Genomic DNA, 15,089 nt, shown 5'->3' on the forward strand with positions numbered 1-15,089 from the left:
GACCAGAGGACGCAACCTCACAATGGAGAGTCGTCCTTCTGGAAGGCATTTATTTTGCCAGGAAGCGGTGAATGTGTGGAATTCTTTGTTACAGGCTGCTGTGGAGGCCAAATCTTTATGTATATTTAAGGAAGAGTTTGATCGACTCTTGATTGGTCAGGGCATGAATGGATACACGGAGAAGGCAGGAGACTGGGGCTCAGACGGAAACGGAATCAGTCGTGATGAAATGGCGGCGCAGACTCGATGGATCTGATGGGCTGATTCTGCACCGATGTCTTATGGTCATTTTGTCTTGTGGACTTTCAGGGAGACAAATTCCACAAATGATTCCGGTTGGATGGGGGCAACAACCCCTGCTTGTGAAATGAAACCCGCTGTTTACCGCGGAGGAGGGGGTTTCTTGCGACAGCAGTTGCCCGGATGGTATGGAAATAATCTCTTAATGTTTGTGTTAAATAATGAACGTGAATAGACTCCTTTAGTTCTAGAATCACTGAGAAAATAATTGCCAACATTTGTTCCTGTTGAGTGAGAGTAAATTGTCGAACGTGTTTTCTCTAATTTCAGCAGAGATTCTAACTCCCCTTCCCGATTTATTAATCTAATACAAAATACACATGGACGGGAGGGATATGGAGGACTCTCCATATTCCAGTTTTAGCTCCAGAGGACCATAAGATCAGAAGACGAAATGCCAGAATTGGGCATCGAGTCTGCTCCGCCAGTTCATGGCTGATCCTGGATTCCACGCAACCCCATATAGTGTCTTCACACTATATCCTTTGATGCCCTGACCTTTCAGGAAACGACAGACTTGCGCTTGAGATGTAAAGCAAGACTTGTCCTCCACCGCAGACTGTAGCAGAGCGTTTCACAGACTCTCATGCTCCATGATAGGTAATTGTAGTATGGCAAGCGGCTGCGGATTGTAACATTAACTCCGTGGTCACACTGGCGCTGCTCAGAATTCTGCATTCTGAGAGACATAACTACCTCTCAAAACTTCAGGAGCTTCACCGCACAGTCGGCGGTGACGTCACATGAAGCGGCTGCTGTGCAGAACGACTTTGAGGAACCTGCTTACAATCATGGGCACAGTATATCCCTCGGTTACTGACATAGGTATACAGACAGGGCTCTCCATTACTCTAACCTCAGTAACACCTGCTCTCTATGCTCCGGCAAACATGGAACATTATTCACTGCATTACTAAAATGGATATTTTAAATATCTGGCAAATTGACTTATAAATAAATAACTGCAGACCGCCGTTATACCTGTTTCTGTGCTCCATATTCACTGTCCCTGACGACACTGAAACATTCTTTACTCTGACCGAAGAGCACATCGCGGGAATTGCAAAACTTGGACGTTGAAGCGGTCGATTGAAGTGGAATATGGACAGAAACTTCACAGAAAGGCCCTGCCCTGTGTTCACATAATCTGTCGCATTGCGCTGTCTATAGTCAGCACTTAGAATTGATTGGGCAGAAATGATTTCTGATTGTAACAATATCTGGCACCAATAGAATCTGCTGCTGAACCTAGGTTTTGTCTGAAATCGAGATGGTATGTTGTTTCTGTAATCGGTACTATTGAATGGAAATTAATGCAATGAGCTACCTGCACAATCACAGTTAATTTGCAGGTAGATCCCTGCGCTGTCGCGATTGTAGCCATTGGTCACGGTCCATTTATATTCTTCCTGTCATTTTTGTACAGATGTACATCTACAACCTGGCCTCGGTTCCGTCACCCAGCTTACAGCATCGTGTCCTCTCTCCCTCATCCCCTCGGGCCGACTCCCCAAAAGCCCGCCAAAACTAGCTTACAGACCCAGAAGAGAGAATAACATTAATCCCAATTGGTTAACAAATGAATGCAATTCTCGTTATCAGTAAATTTTAACCCAAACAAGCTTCCAGCGCTCTTTTATAACAAAGAAGCATTCTTACTTTTAACAAGACAAAGAAGCCATTTTGATTAACAGACGGAGTAACAAAGAAGAAACGCCCTTTACACTCTCCCCCCCACCAAATAAAAGTCATGTCCTCCTAACTTCTAAATAACTCCCCAACCCTTCCTGCCAATACATACACTAACCCAGGCACAAACAGTGACATTGCTCCCCAACCAGTAGACCTCACGCCCTGTTCCTCAGGGGCTACACAGGTCAACTTATCTGGGAGTTCCTTAACCCTCCGAGACCTCCGTACCCCTTCAGCAAAACCCTTCAGGCTCGGACACAACCGGGGATTCCTCGGGTCCGCTTGCCAACTCCTCTCTCAATCTCTCACTCATGCCCCCACTGCAACTCTGATCCGCCTGCTCTCCACGGCTATCCCTCCCCACTACACCTGACTCAGTGGTGGAAGGGCCAAAGGTCTCTTCCTCAATCGAGGGGAAGTTAGCAAAAGGCAGCATGTACCACACATCCAGCGCATCATCCTTCGAATCCGTATTCTTCCTCACTTCTGCGATCGGTAGCTGCTGTTTGATCTTCTCCAAACGGAAGCACGTGGCCTGCACTGCTCCCCCAGCCTCTTTAGCCTCCCGCAATCGAGACATCAGCTTCCTCTCTGGCTCCTCCAACTCCCGCCACAGTCTCAACAATTCTGTATTCACTGCACTTATCTCCAGCTTTTCCTTCCTGATGACTTCTTCAAGGTCAACCTTCAGGGTTTCCACTTCATTTGGACTGTCGATGGTCATCTTCAGGTTCCCTTCAAGCTTCCGCTTCCCTCTTCCAAGATCTGTCCGCAATTGCTTCACCTCCTCAAACTCCCCTCTCCCCTCGGTTTGCTGTTACTCTTAATCAGATAACTTTCTTGGTCTTCCAACTGATTCCGGATCACTTTCTCCGGTTTCTGCTGAGAATTCGGCCTCTCCATCTCCACATCAAACTTGATTCCGTAGAGACAGTCACTCACGAGCTGCGACTTTCGCCAGACCTGACACGTGACCAGAGAAAGCTTTAGCTCTTTAGTTCTCAGTCGCTCCTGCAACAGTCTCGCTTCAGATTCTCCCGAGGCAAATCCAAATACCAGGAGAACGCCAAAACGCCAAAACTCCAGACACCTCCACATCCCCCATGGTCTTCCACATGCCCCGCGGGAAGGTTGCAAGGGCTCCGGATATGCCCTCTGGCATCTTTTCGTACCGGAAGAATCCTAGGGGACCTATAAAGGCCGTCTTCTCCTTGTCGGCCTCACTCATCGGGATCTGGCAACATTCGCTCCTCAGATCCAGCACCTTAAACCACTTCGCACCACTCAGACAGGCCATCGCCTCTTCGGCCCTCAGGGCCGTATTCTGGTCACTGACAGTGCGCCTCTTCACCGCACTATACTCCACACACACGCTGCCTACGTCTCCTACGGCTTCAGGGCCCAGTCGCCGCGACCTCTCTCTCTCACCGAGGTATCTTCAGCGGTCAACTCCCCTCCCTCGTGGTATTTCGGAGCGTCTACTAAGAGGGTCTCACCCTCAGATACTTGCCCCAGGCCGTACCACCACCGGCTCTCGTTTGAATTCGGTACCGGCCCGTGGCTATTACACAAGTCCTCACAAGCAGCTCGAAACTCTGGGTTTAATAATAATAATAGACAGTACACCATTTGCGATCAAATGATAACACTTTACAGATATTACTAGAACTATGTGATTAATAATGATACAATATATATATAAAGGAAAATAAAATAAAGAAAAGGCCCAAGACTTATCAAATTCCAAACCACTTCGTGTACAACCGTTGGGGCTCAATTAACAAAGTCTTCTGGCCACCATTTGATCTCCTCCGAACTCCTCGACTCGTAGCTCAGGACCACCCGAAGTGATCAACCAAGCACATCTATTTTCGTCTTCTGTCCTCGCCGAACATCCTGGCCTCGGAGCCCCACTCGGGGTCCGTTCCTCACCCAGTTTACAGCATCGCGTCCTCTCTCTCTCTCTCTCACCCCCTCGCGGCGATCTTCCCAAAAGCCCGCCAACAATAGCTTACAGACCCAGAAGAGAGAATAACGTTAATTCCAATTGGTTAACAAATGAATACAATTCCCGTTATCAGTAAATTTAACTCAAACAAGCTTCCAGCACTCTCTTGCAACAAAGAAGGATTCCTACTTTTAACAAAACTAAGAGGCCATTTGATTAACATACGCAGTAACAAAAAAGAAAAATAAACCCTCACAAAGAAGAAACCCCCTTATACTAATAAGAAACCCCCTCTACACAACGTTCTCATGGATGCTGCCCGACCTGCTGAGTTCCTCCAGTGTGTTGTACGTGTTGCCTTTACCAGCGTTTGAATGCCACCGATCCTTGAATGTGGAGTTAGAGATGCAGGAGAAGACAGCGCCCCACTGACGTTTAATATTGTGGATCTGTGAAAGATAAATCAATTCTGTATCAAATCCCACGTCGCAGGTACTTACTGTCACTGCCAAACTCACAATGTACACTAGAGAGGCCACTTGGTCCATCTGCTCTCTGCCCAGGTTTCTGTTCCATATCAGTATTTTAAAAGTTATCTCTCACTCTCCCTGTTGCAACTTGTCACGACTCCGTGGGAGAAGAGATTTCCCTTGAATTCCCAGAATCAGAGAAACCTGCAGCAAATTACAGGTCCTTCGGCCCACAGCAACCAACTCTAGAAAATGCCTAGAATTATCCTACGACAGAACCCTCTATTTTCCTAAGCTCCGTGTACCTATCTAAGGTTCTCTTGAGAGGCTCAATTGTACCCGTCTGTACCACCGTCGCTGGCAGTGCAGTCCACACACCCACCACTCTCTGTATAAAAAAATATATCTCTGACATCTCCCTTGAACTACTTCCAAGCACCTTAACTATGCCCCCCACATGTTAGCCATCTCAGCCCTGGGGGAAAAAAGCCTCTGACTTTTCACACGATCAATGCCTCTCATCATCTTGTACACCTGCATGAATTTCCTGCATGATTTCCCCCAGGCTAATTAACACGATGAGCTCAGTGAGTATTTGACCTTCCCCAGAGCTCTGGACTAAGGTGGTTAAAGTCCTTTTTCCCTGCTTTTTTCAAATTTTGTGTCATTTTCACCAATTTCAAAGGACTGTACCTCAGACAGCTGGGTTCCTGCAATGCACCTCTTAAGCTTGACAGCAGACTAGTGAGTGAATCTTCAGTGGAGCAGAGTCAGAAACCAAAGAGTTGCCAGCACCAATCAGGGCTTTGGGGCTCTGGAAAGAGATGGGGTCTGGAGGTTACGAGCAGGAGGAGGAAGAGGAACCAGACCAGCAGGATGTGGCTATGAATGAAAGATGAGAAACATTTGGAAACTGGTTAATTGAAAAACAAAATGGTTAATTTCTACAAAACATTGCAGGTAATCAGCAGATCAGGCAGCAAATGTGGAGAGGAATAAATGGGCAGCATTTAATCCGAGCCCCTTCAGCATGTCTAGACTGTGTACTCCTCTGCTTAGTTGCTGCCTGAACTGCAGAGTTCCTCCAGTATTGTGTGTGTGTGTGTGTGTATGTGTGTGTGTGTGTCTCTGTATTTCCAGCAACTGCAGAATCTCTTTTGTTTCACATCTGCATTTGTAAGAGGATTGTACTTTGGCATTAGATACACGAAATGCATGTTGATAATGAGTGTATCGTTTATGGGAGCCGCTTTCTGCGTTAAGAAAGCTGCTGAGTTTTCTACACACACAAAAAAACTGAGATATGGACATGGAACCGATGCTTGCAAGAAATTTTTAATGGCACCATGATTACCCATAAAGCCCCGCGGTTCAAATTTCGCTGTCGTTTGAAGCACCGATCAAATGCGCAGGCGTCAGGATTGCTGCCGGCTCTGATAATTACGCATGCGCGCAGTATACAAAATGTCGGGAGGAGCGGAAAGGTAAGGGCTTTTTCGACTCTAATTGAGTGACAATTGCTGTGAGAACCGGAGATTGTGGCCCGCAAACTCGGCACAGGCCAGGTCTTTATCCTATCTCTCAGCCCCAAGATCCGTATACGGGCCCCGGGGAGCTTCCGGCTAATCGGAATGGGAGCAGATAGATCTCACAGACAGAGCTGAGCTCTAGCAATCTGAATGCAAGGATTATGAACTCGGAAAAAGAGAACACAATCTTTCTATCAGCTGTTGAGGAAATCACCTTTGTTCTGCCTCCAACCGCAGCAAGAGAAAATCTGCAGCGGCTGGAAATCCAAGCAACACACAAAATGCCAGAGGAACTCAGCATTAGTACTCTTTTCCATAGATGCTGCCTGGCCTGCTGAGTTCCTCCAGCATTTTGTGTGTGTTGCTTGTTCTACCTCCTCTTGCTCTGGACTTTTCTACCAGTGAGAACATGTTTTGTCCTATTCTCTCTCGGTCCGTAATAATATCAAGCACCTTTGCCCTGGGCAACAAGCAGCTTTAACATCACAAATGTGCCAGACTCAAATGAGACAGACACTGCCCTTGTCTTCATATTCATTGGCATTGCCATCACTGAGTTCACCACCATCAGTCATTGGGGGAGGGTTCAGGGGGAATATTTATGTAGAGTACAGAAACTGGGGATGCCTGTTTGCATTTTGGTGATGCAAAAGTTACTGGAGAATTTGCAAGTGGGAAGAAGTGGCGTGATATTTGGAAATCTGACTTTTTAAAGCATAGTTTAGCAAGCAAACCACATATGGACAATGTGCAAAAGCTTTGGTGAGAAAATCCTCTGTTACCCGTTCCAGGCCTGCTACATAGGTTGTGTGAGAGTGCAGATGAACTGGATCAAACCCAGAGGAGATCAAAGTTCCTATTGACAGTGATTTGCCAGCTGTTAGAATGAATGCCTCTCTATATAAAATTCACTGTGCACACCTTGTCACTGGGTAAAAAATGCACAGTACAAGATTTATCTGCACAGTAGTTATTACAAATTAGAGGGGAGATTTTTACAAATTAGAGAAGTATTGGAGGGAAGGAGGGGAGACCTCCCGTGTCCCTGATGCCCTCACCTACAAGATGTGCATCCAGCTGCAGCTTGTAACCCTGCACTTCAATGAGCTGCAACTTGAAATGGGTGAATTCCAGATCATCCAGCAGTTGGAGGGCGTGATAGATATGACATGAAGAGAGGTGAGTTACACCCAAGGGGCAGGACAAAGGAAACTGAGTGAGAGTCAGGAAGGAAAATGAGGTTAAATAGGCATCACAGAGTACTCTAGTGGCCATCCCCCATAACAACAGGTGGACCACTTTAGAAGCTGTTGGGGGTAATTACCTGGCAGAGGAGTCAAATGATGAGGGGTATTGAGCGTGTGGGTGGCCAGCAGTTTTTTCCCAGGGTTGAAATGGTTAACATGAGGGGGCGTAGTTTTAAGGTGCTTGGAAATAGATACCGAGGGGATGTCAGGGGTAAGTTTTTTACACAGAGAGTGGTGGGTGCGTGGAATGTGCTGCCGGCTGTGGTTGTTGAGGCAGATACAACAGGGTCTTTTAACAGCCTCTTAGATAGGTACATGTAGCTTAGAAAAATAGAGGGTGTGTGCTGGGGAAATTCTGGGCAGTTACTAGAGTAGGTCACATGATTGGCACAACATTTTAGTCAGAATGGCCTGGAATATGCTGTAGATTTCTACGTTCCATTTTGAACAGTGAAGTAACTTCTCTTCTTTAAACTGTACAGGGTCCATGATTTTAATGCCGCTTTTCCACACTCCCATAGAATCTTTGTCCATATCCTGAGTAAATAGAGAATGGAAAAATATTTAAGATCTCCCCCATCTGCTTTGGTTCCACACGTGGATTGCCATTCTGTTCTTCCAGAGGACCAACTTTGTGTCTTGCAATCCTTTTGCTCTTAATCTATCACTAGAATCCCTGAGGATTATCCTTCACCTTTTCTGTGACAGCAACCTCATGCCTTCTTTTAGCCATCCTGATTTATTTCTTATGTGTTTTCTTGCATTTCTTATACTCCATAAGAAACTGACTGCCTATCCCTGTTATGCAATTCCATTTTGTGCTTTACCAGGGTCTCAATATCTCTTGCAATCCAAGTTTCCCTACAGTTTCTATCTTTACCTTTTATTCTGACAAGCGCATACCCACTTTGTACTTTCAAAATTTTGGTTTGAAGGCCTCCCATTTACCAAGCACACCTTTGCCATAAAGCAGCCTGTTCCAATCCACAGTTGTCAGATGCTAGTGTTGATTCCAGGTGTTGATCCATGCCCTGAACACATCCACCTTTCCTACGCTGCTCCTTGTATTGAAATATACAGGGCTCAGCATATTCACTGCACCATGCTCAACGTTTTCATTCCTGACTTTGTCTGACGCCTGAACAACATCTGTCTCCACAACCTCTCCACTACCATTCAGGCTCCCATTCCCCCTGCAACTTTAGTTTAACCCTCCCTACCCCCACCTCCCACCATGCAGATCTATCACCCCTTTGGCTTTCCTCTCCCAGATCAATAAAAAGGAGGTGCATACAAGGTACAGGCAGATAGGAACAAAAGGGGTACTTATGAAATACAGGAAATTCAAGTGAACACTTATGAAAGAAATAAAAGAAGGCATGAGGTTGCCCCAGCAGACAAGGTGAAGGAGAATCCTCAGGGATTCTGCAGATATGTTAAGAGCAAAACGATTGCATGGGAAAAAATTAATTCTCTGGAAGATCAGAATGGTAATGCATAAGAAGGGATAACATAGACTTGGGGAGATTTTTTTTGCATCCGTATTTACTCAAGAGCTGAACACAGAGTCTACAGAAGTGAGGCAAAGCCGCATCAACTTCATGGACCCTGTACAGATTACAGAGGTGGAGGTGTTTGCTGTCTTAAGGCAGATTAGTGTGGATGAATCCCCAGGGCCTGACAAGTTGTTCCCCAGGATCCTGCGGAGGACAAGTGCAGAAATTGTCAGGGCACAAGCACAGATATTTAAATAATCGTAAGTGACAGGTGAGGTACTGGAGGATTGGAGGACAGCCGATGTTGTTCTGCTGTTCAAGAAAGGCTCTGAAACTAAACTGAGAAATTGTACATTGGTGAACTTGACATCAGTAGTGGGAAAGTTCTTGGAATGTTATGTGCAGGAACCCAATATATAAGTATTTGGATCGATGTGGACTGATTAAGGAGAGACACCATGGCTTTGTGCATGGTAGGTCATGTCTAACCAATCTTATAGAGTCTCTTGAGGAAGTTATCAGGGAAGTGTATGAAGGCCAAGCAGCAGATGTCTACATGGACTTTAGCAAGGCACTTGACAAAGTCTCATATGGGAGTTTGGTCAAGAAGTTTCAGTCACTCAGCATTCAAGATGAGATAGTAAATTGGATGAGACACTGTCTTTGGGAGAAGCCAGAGTGTGGTAGCAGATGGTTGCCTCTCTGACTAGAGGCCTGTGACTAGTGGTTGCCGCAGGGATCAGTGCTGGATCTGTTGTTGTTTGTCATCTATATCAGTAATCTGGATAATAGTGTGGTTAACTGGATCATCAGATTTGTGGATGACACCAAGATTGGTGGTGTAGTGGACAGTGAGGAAGATTATCATGGCTTGCAGTGCGATCTGCACCAGCTGGGAAAATGGTTTGAGAAATGGAAGATGGAATTTAATGGAGACACGTGTGAGGTGTTGCACTTTGGTCTGACCTACCAAGGGAGGTCTTTCACAGTGAGTGGTCGGGCACGGAGGAGTGTTGTAGAAGAAAGGGTCCTGGGAGTACAGGTCCTTAATTCACTGAAATTGGTATCACAGTTAGATAGAGACGGAAAAAAAGATTTCAGCCCAATGGCCTTCATGAACCAAAGTACTGACAAATATAGATGGATTTTATGTTCACTTGTAGAAGACATTGGTGAGGCCTAATTTAGAGTATTGTGTGCAGTTTTGGTCACCTGCCTACAGGAAAGATGTAAAAGGTTCAGAGAGTTCAGAGAAAATTCTCAATAAAGTTGCCAGATCCGGAGGACTTGGGTTATAAGGAAAGATTGAACAGGTCAGGGCTTTATTCATTGGAATGTAGAAGATTGAGGGGAGATTTGATTGTGATAGAGGGGCATAGATAGTGTAAATGCAAGCTGGCTTTCTCCACTGAGATTGGCTGGGACTACAACCAGAGGCCATGGGTTAAGGGTAAAAGGTGAAATGTTAAGTGGAACATGAGGGGAAACTTCTTCACACAGTCAGTCATCCGGGTGTGGAATGAGCAGCCAGCATAAGTGGTGCATGCGAGCTCGATCTCAACATTTAAGAGGTTTGTGTAGATACCTGGATGGTAAGGGTATGGGATTGGGCAATTTAAATAGTTCGACATAAACTAGATGGCCCAAAGGGCCTGTTTCTGTGTTGTAATTTTTTATGACTGTGACCAGAACCTGAAATAATACAAAAATTCACTCTAAATCCTTTTATCAGACGTGCGGACATCTCAGCAGGAATTTTTCATATGGTGTTAAAACTGTGGCACTTTAAGTTAATAATACATAAAAGAAAATCCCAGTTGCACGAGGGAATAATACCAATGGAGAGAGTCAAACTGAGCGAGGGTACAAATTGGTGATGGCAGAAATGCCCCATTCCTATAGAGACAGGAAGAGCATCGGGGAATTGATGGTCTTTCCAGATACCAGCACTCTGCCCAGTCAGGAGATGATTTCTCTGTCCAGCTTGGGTTGAACCTCACTGTAACAGTGTGATACAGATCAAACCTTGGCAACTCAAGTAATTTCAACTGAAATATTGTCCTAAACCCATTGATGGATTTTGCAAATCTTTTTACAGGTTAAAAACGAGAAGGAATTTGTCGCTGTGAATCTCAAACATGACACGCCAGTTTTGCTGTCTCTGTCTGGATGTTTAAAAAGTGGAGCAAGGGATTCACTCGATCATCCTTCCTGCTCAGACCGTGGAATGGATTCACTCGGTCAACTGACCAACTGGCACACCCATCATTTTACACAAGAGAAAGGCCGTTCACCTCCTCAGACAGTGGGAATGGATTCACTCGGTCATCTCAACTGAAGGTACATTAGCAAGTTCACACTGGGCAAGGCCATTCACCTGTTCTGTGTGTGAGAAAGGATTCAGTCAGTTTTCCCACCTGTGGACACACCAGGCAGAGGCTGGTCATCTGCTGAATTTCTGGGAAAAGATTCACTCAGTCATCTGACGTAATGGCTCACCAGCGAGTTCACAGCAGGGAGCGGCCGTACACCTGCTCAGACTGTGGGAAGGGATTCAGTCAGTCATCTTACCTGCATAGACATCAGCGAGTTCACACTGGGGAGAAGCCGTTCACCTGCTCAGAATGTGGGAAGGGATTCACAGATTCATCCTGCCTACTGGTACATCAGCGAGTTCACACTGGGGAGAAGCCGTTCACCTGCTCAGAATGTGGGAAAGGATTCACTCAGTCATCCCACCTGCAGAGACATCAGCGAGTTCACACTGGGGAGAGGCCTTTCACCTGCTCAGAATGTGGGAAGAGATTCACTGAGTTATCCAACCTACAGAATCATCAGCGAGTTCACACTGGGGAGAAGCCATTCACCTGCTCAGTCTGTGGGAAGGGATTCACTCACTTATCCAACCTACAGAATCATCAGCGAGTTCACACTGGGGAGAAGCCGTTCACCTGCTCAGACTGTGGGAAGAGATTCACTCACTTATGCAACCTGCAGAATCATCAGCGAGTTCACACTGGGGAGAAGCTGTTCACCTGCTCTGTCTGTGGGAAGGGATTCACTGATTCATCCACCCGGCAGAAACATCAGCGAGTTCACACTGGGGAGAAGTCGTTCACCTGCTCAGAATGTGGGAAGGGATTCACGGATTCATCCTGCCTACTGGTACATCAGCGAGTTCACACTGGGGAGAAGCCATTCACCTGCTCAGAATGTGGGAAGGGATTCACACAGTCATCCCACCTACAGAGACATCAGCGAGTTCACACTGGGGAGAGGCCATTCACCTGCTCAGACTGTGGGAAGAGATTCACTGAATCTTCCACCCTACAGAGACATCAGCGAGTTCACACTGGGGAGAAGCCATTCACTTGCTCAGTTTGTGGGAAACGATTCACTCTGTCATCAACCCTACTGGTACATCAGCGAGTTCACACTGGGGAGAAACCGTTCACTTGCTCAGTCTGTGGGAAACGATTCACTCTGTCATTCCAACTACTGAAACACCAGCGAGTTCACACAGGGGAAAGGCCGTTCGCCTGCTCAAAATGTGGGAAGAGATTCGCTGGATCATCCAACCTACAGAGACATCAGCGAGTTCACACTGGGGAGAAGCCGTTCACTTGCTCAGTCTGTGGGAAGAGATTCACTCAATCGTCCCAACTACTGGCTCACCAGTCACTTCACAATGGGGAGTGGCCATAGTTATGAATCCCTGGGTTTCGTTTGCTTTGGACTGTCATTTTAAGAGAGAGAGAGAGAGAGATTAAGAAGGTGAATCAGTCTGACTTGCAGCTTGTTTACATCGCGTGCAGCTTGTTTTGTTTTAACCGAGGACACAGACACTCAGAGACAGACGGAGATGAAGGAGGCAAAATGGAAGGATTGAAACAAGTGAACTAGTGGCCAAGGGTCACTGTTTGGAACTTACCTATGCCCACAAGGGTGGATTATTTATCGATTCACCGTACATCGAATGTGCGGTTGTCACATCGTTTAATCCATAGGAATGGATCTGATTTTGGGTATCCTGTGAAGACCACTGATTTGTTAACCCTTGCCTGGATGTGGTGTGGTAATTCTTTTGAAGACGAATCCCTTTGTGACAAGTCACTTTCGGTGATAAATCGTATGTGGGTTTGGAACGACAACAAATAAAATCTACAGTGACTGTTCTCTCGTTTTACCACCATGGAACCTGTGGAATCCGACATAATTGCCTTCTCTCAACATTTACCCTGGATTATAAATATCTCTCTCATCACCTATTCTGTGGATGAACTGAACTTTCACACTTTACCACCTCAAGACTCCAAGCCTTGTTTCCCCCGAGCTCAATAGTTCGGGAGTTTTATTTACACACATATATACACATAACACTGTTAACTTTTATCTTGCTTAAGTTACTAAATTACTAGTAGGTTCTAATAAAGATAGTTTTAACATCAAAAACAGACTCCAGGTATAGTCTATTGCTGCTGGTTCGTTTGTAAAACGTTGTGATTCGTAACAAAATTGGGGCCTGTGTCCTGGATATGAACAGATTTTGGGGCATATTGATTAATTATCAATTTCATCCCTTTTGATTTATTTGTGTATGGAAAATCAGCAACAATGGATGCTGATAGATGTCGGGAATAACCAACCTCTGAGGCATTAGAGGACGCCAGAAGGATTGAGTTGTTGAGCTTTGCTAGAAGGTTAAAACTTGCTAAGGTGAAATTGACAATGGGGAGGGCACAGTTGCAGAGCCTAATAGCTGAACATTATGAATTTGATGGTGTGTTTAAAGTGGAGGAGTTGGAGGTGTTTCCTGAAAGTAAACCTAGTGAGCTTGAGCTCCAGTACAAGTGAGAAAAATTAAAGCTGGAGACTGCAGAAAGGGAGAGGCAGTTTGAGGCTCGAGAAGCAAAAAAACAGAGAAGGGGCAGAAAATAGAGGGAGGAAACAGAAAGACAGAGGCTGTTCGAGCTGGAAAAGATAAAGAGTTTGCAGCAAAGGAGTCTAGCGTTAGTCTCTGGTGATAAATTTGAGGCCAGTCGGGAAGTTAAATTGGTACCTCCATTTGACGAAGCAGAGGTTGATAAATACTTCCAGCATTTTGAGAAGGTTGCTCAGAGTTTAAAGTGGCCAACAGAGGGTTGGCCTATTCTCTTACAAAGTGTAATTAAGGGGAAGGCTCAGCAAGCCTATTCTGCTTTGACAGTTGATGAAGCAGCTGATTATGACATAGTGAAACAGGCTGTGCTCAAAGCTTACGAGTTGGTCCCAGAATCATACAGGCAAAAGTTCAGAAATTTGAGGAAATCTGTGAACCAGACTTATATGGAATTTGCTTATGATAAGTTTGTGTGTTTTGACCACTGGTGCACATGTAAAAATGTGAATGATGATTTTAACAGCTTGAAAAAATTGGTTTTAATTGAAGAATTCAAAAGGTGCGTCCCTGATGGCATCAAGACGTATTTAGATGAAAAGGATGCTGCCACTTTGCAGGAGTCTGCTAGATTAGCAGATGAGTTTGCTCTAACTCATAAGGTTAAGTTTATCCCGAATAAGAGCTTCCAAAAGAGTAGCAGGGATCACCAGGGTAAACCAGAAATTAAAGCTGGGACTAGTGACAAGAGTAAGGATGCAGGGTGATAGTTGAAGGAGAAATATTCTGGTCTTGTTACTATTGTAAGAAAGCTGGTCATATGATGGCTAATTGTTCTGTCCTGAAGAAGAAAAAGGAAAAGGAGGCAGTCCCAAATGCCTGTGTTCTGTATGTTGAAGCACCTATCAACTCACAGGGTTCTGAACATTCTGTTTCAGGCTCAGTTAAAGTCTGAGAGGTCTGACCGAGTTAAGAAGGGATTCGATCATTTTATGTCAGATGGGTTTGTATTAGTAAAGGAAGGGTCAACCCCATTTCCAGTGAAAATTCTTTGAGTTACTGGGGCTTCTCAGTCACTTATATCAGACAGCGTTCTAAAGTTTGGTGATGAGTCTAACACTGGTGAGGTAAATCTTATTAAAGGCATTGGGGCGACATGGTTTCCGTGCCATTGCACGAGGTAACTTTACTGTCAGGGTTGGTTTTGGGACCTGCTAAAATCGGATTATGCTCCAGTTTACTGGTGGAAGATGTTAGTTTGCTGTTAGGAAATGACCTGACAGATGGTAAAGTTGTTCCTGCAGTGCAGTTAACAACTAACCCAACCACTGACGACCCACAGATGGATTTTAACATTTATCCTTCCTGCACAGGAACTCAAAGTATGGCAAAAATGTCTGTCAACGCAGATGAGTTTATAGCAGAACAGAACCGAGACCCTGATATTGAAGATTTAAAAGAAACAGCTCTCTCAGATGATGAGATTAAGAACGTGCCAGCAGGGTATTATCTCAAGGATGGTGTGTTAATG

At 45.3% G+C, this 15,089-nt stretch overlaps 2 protein-coding genes across 2 annotated transcripts in view; both read left to right on the forward strand.

The window, feature by feature from the left end:
- Window positions 1-15,089, forward strand: part of LOC140720913 (uncharacterized) — a 171,617-nt gene that overhangs the window by 86,894 nt on the left and 69,634 nt on the right. The gene's annotated exons all lie outside the window — the stretch shown is intronic.
- On the forward strand, window positions 5,854-13,182 carry LOC140720869 (uncharacterized). The gene is made up of 2 exons (XM_073035717.1): window positions 5,854-5,894; window positions 10,781-13,182. Exon 2 carries the CDS (start codon window positions 11,173-11,175, stop codon window positions 12,385-12,387), a length of 1,215 nt encoding a protein of 404 aa, XP_072891818.1. The 5' UTR covers window positions 5,854-5,894; window positions 10,781-11,172; the 3' UTR covers window positions 12,388-13,182.

The sequence above is a fragment of the Hemitrygon akajei genome, unplaced genomic scaffold (assembly GCF_048418815.1).
Source record: "Hemitrygon akajei unplaced genomic scaffold, sHemAka1.3 Scf000048, whole genome shotgun sequence".
NCBI classification, from domain to species: domain Eukaryota; kingdom Metazoa; phylum Chordata; class Chondrichthyes; order Myliobatiformes; family Dasyatidae; genus Hemitrygon; species Hemitrygon akajei.

Coding starts and splice junctions, on each gene's coding strand:
- LOC140720869 (XM_073035717.1), top strand. CDS start 11,173: ATGGCTCACCAGCGAGTTCACAGCAGGGAGCGGCCGTACACCTGCTCA.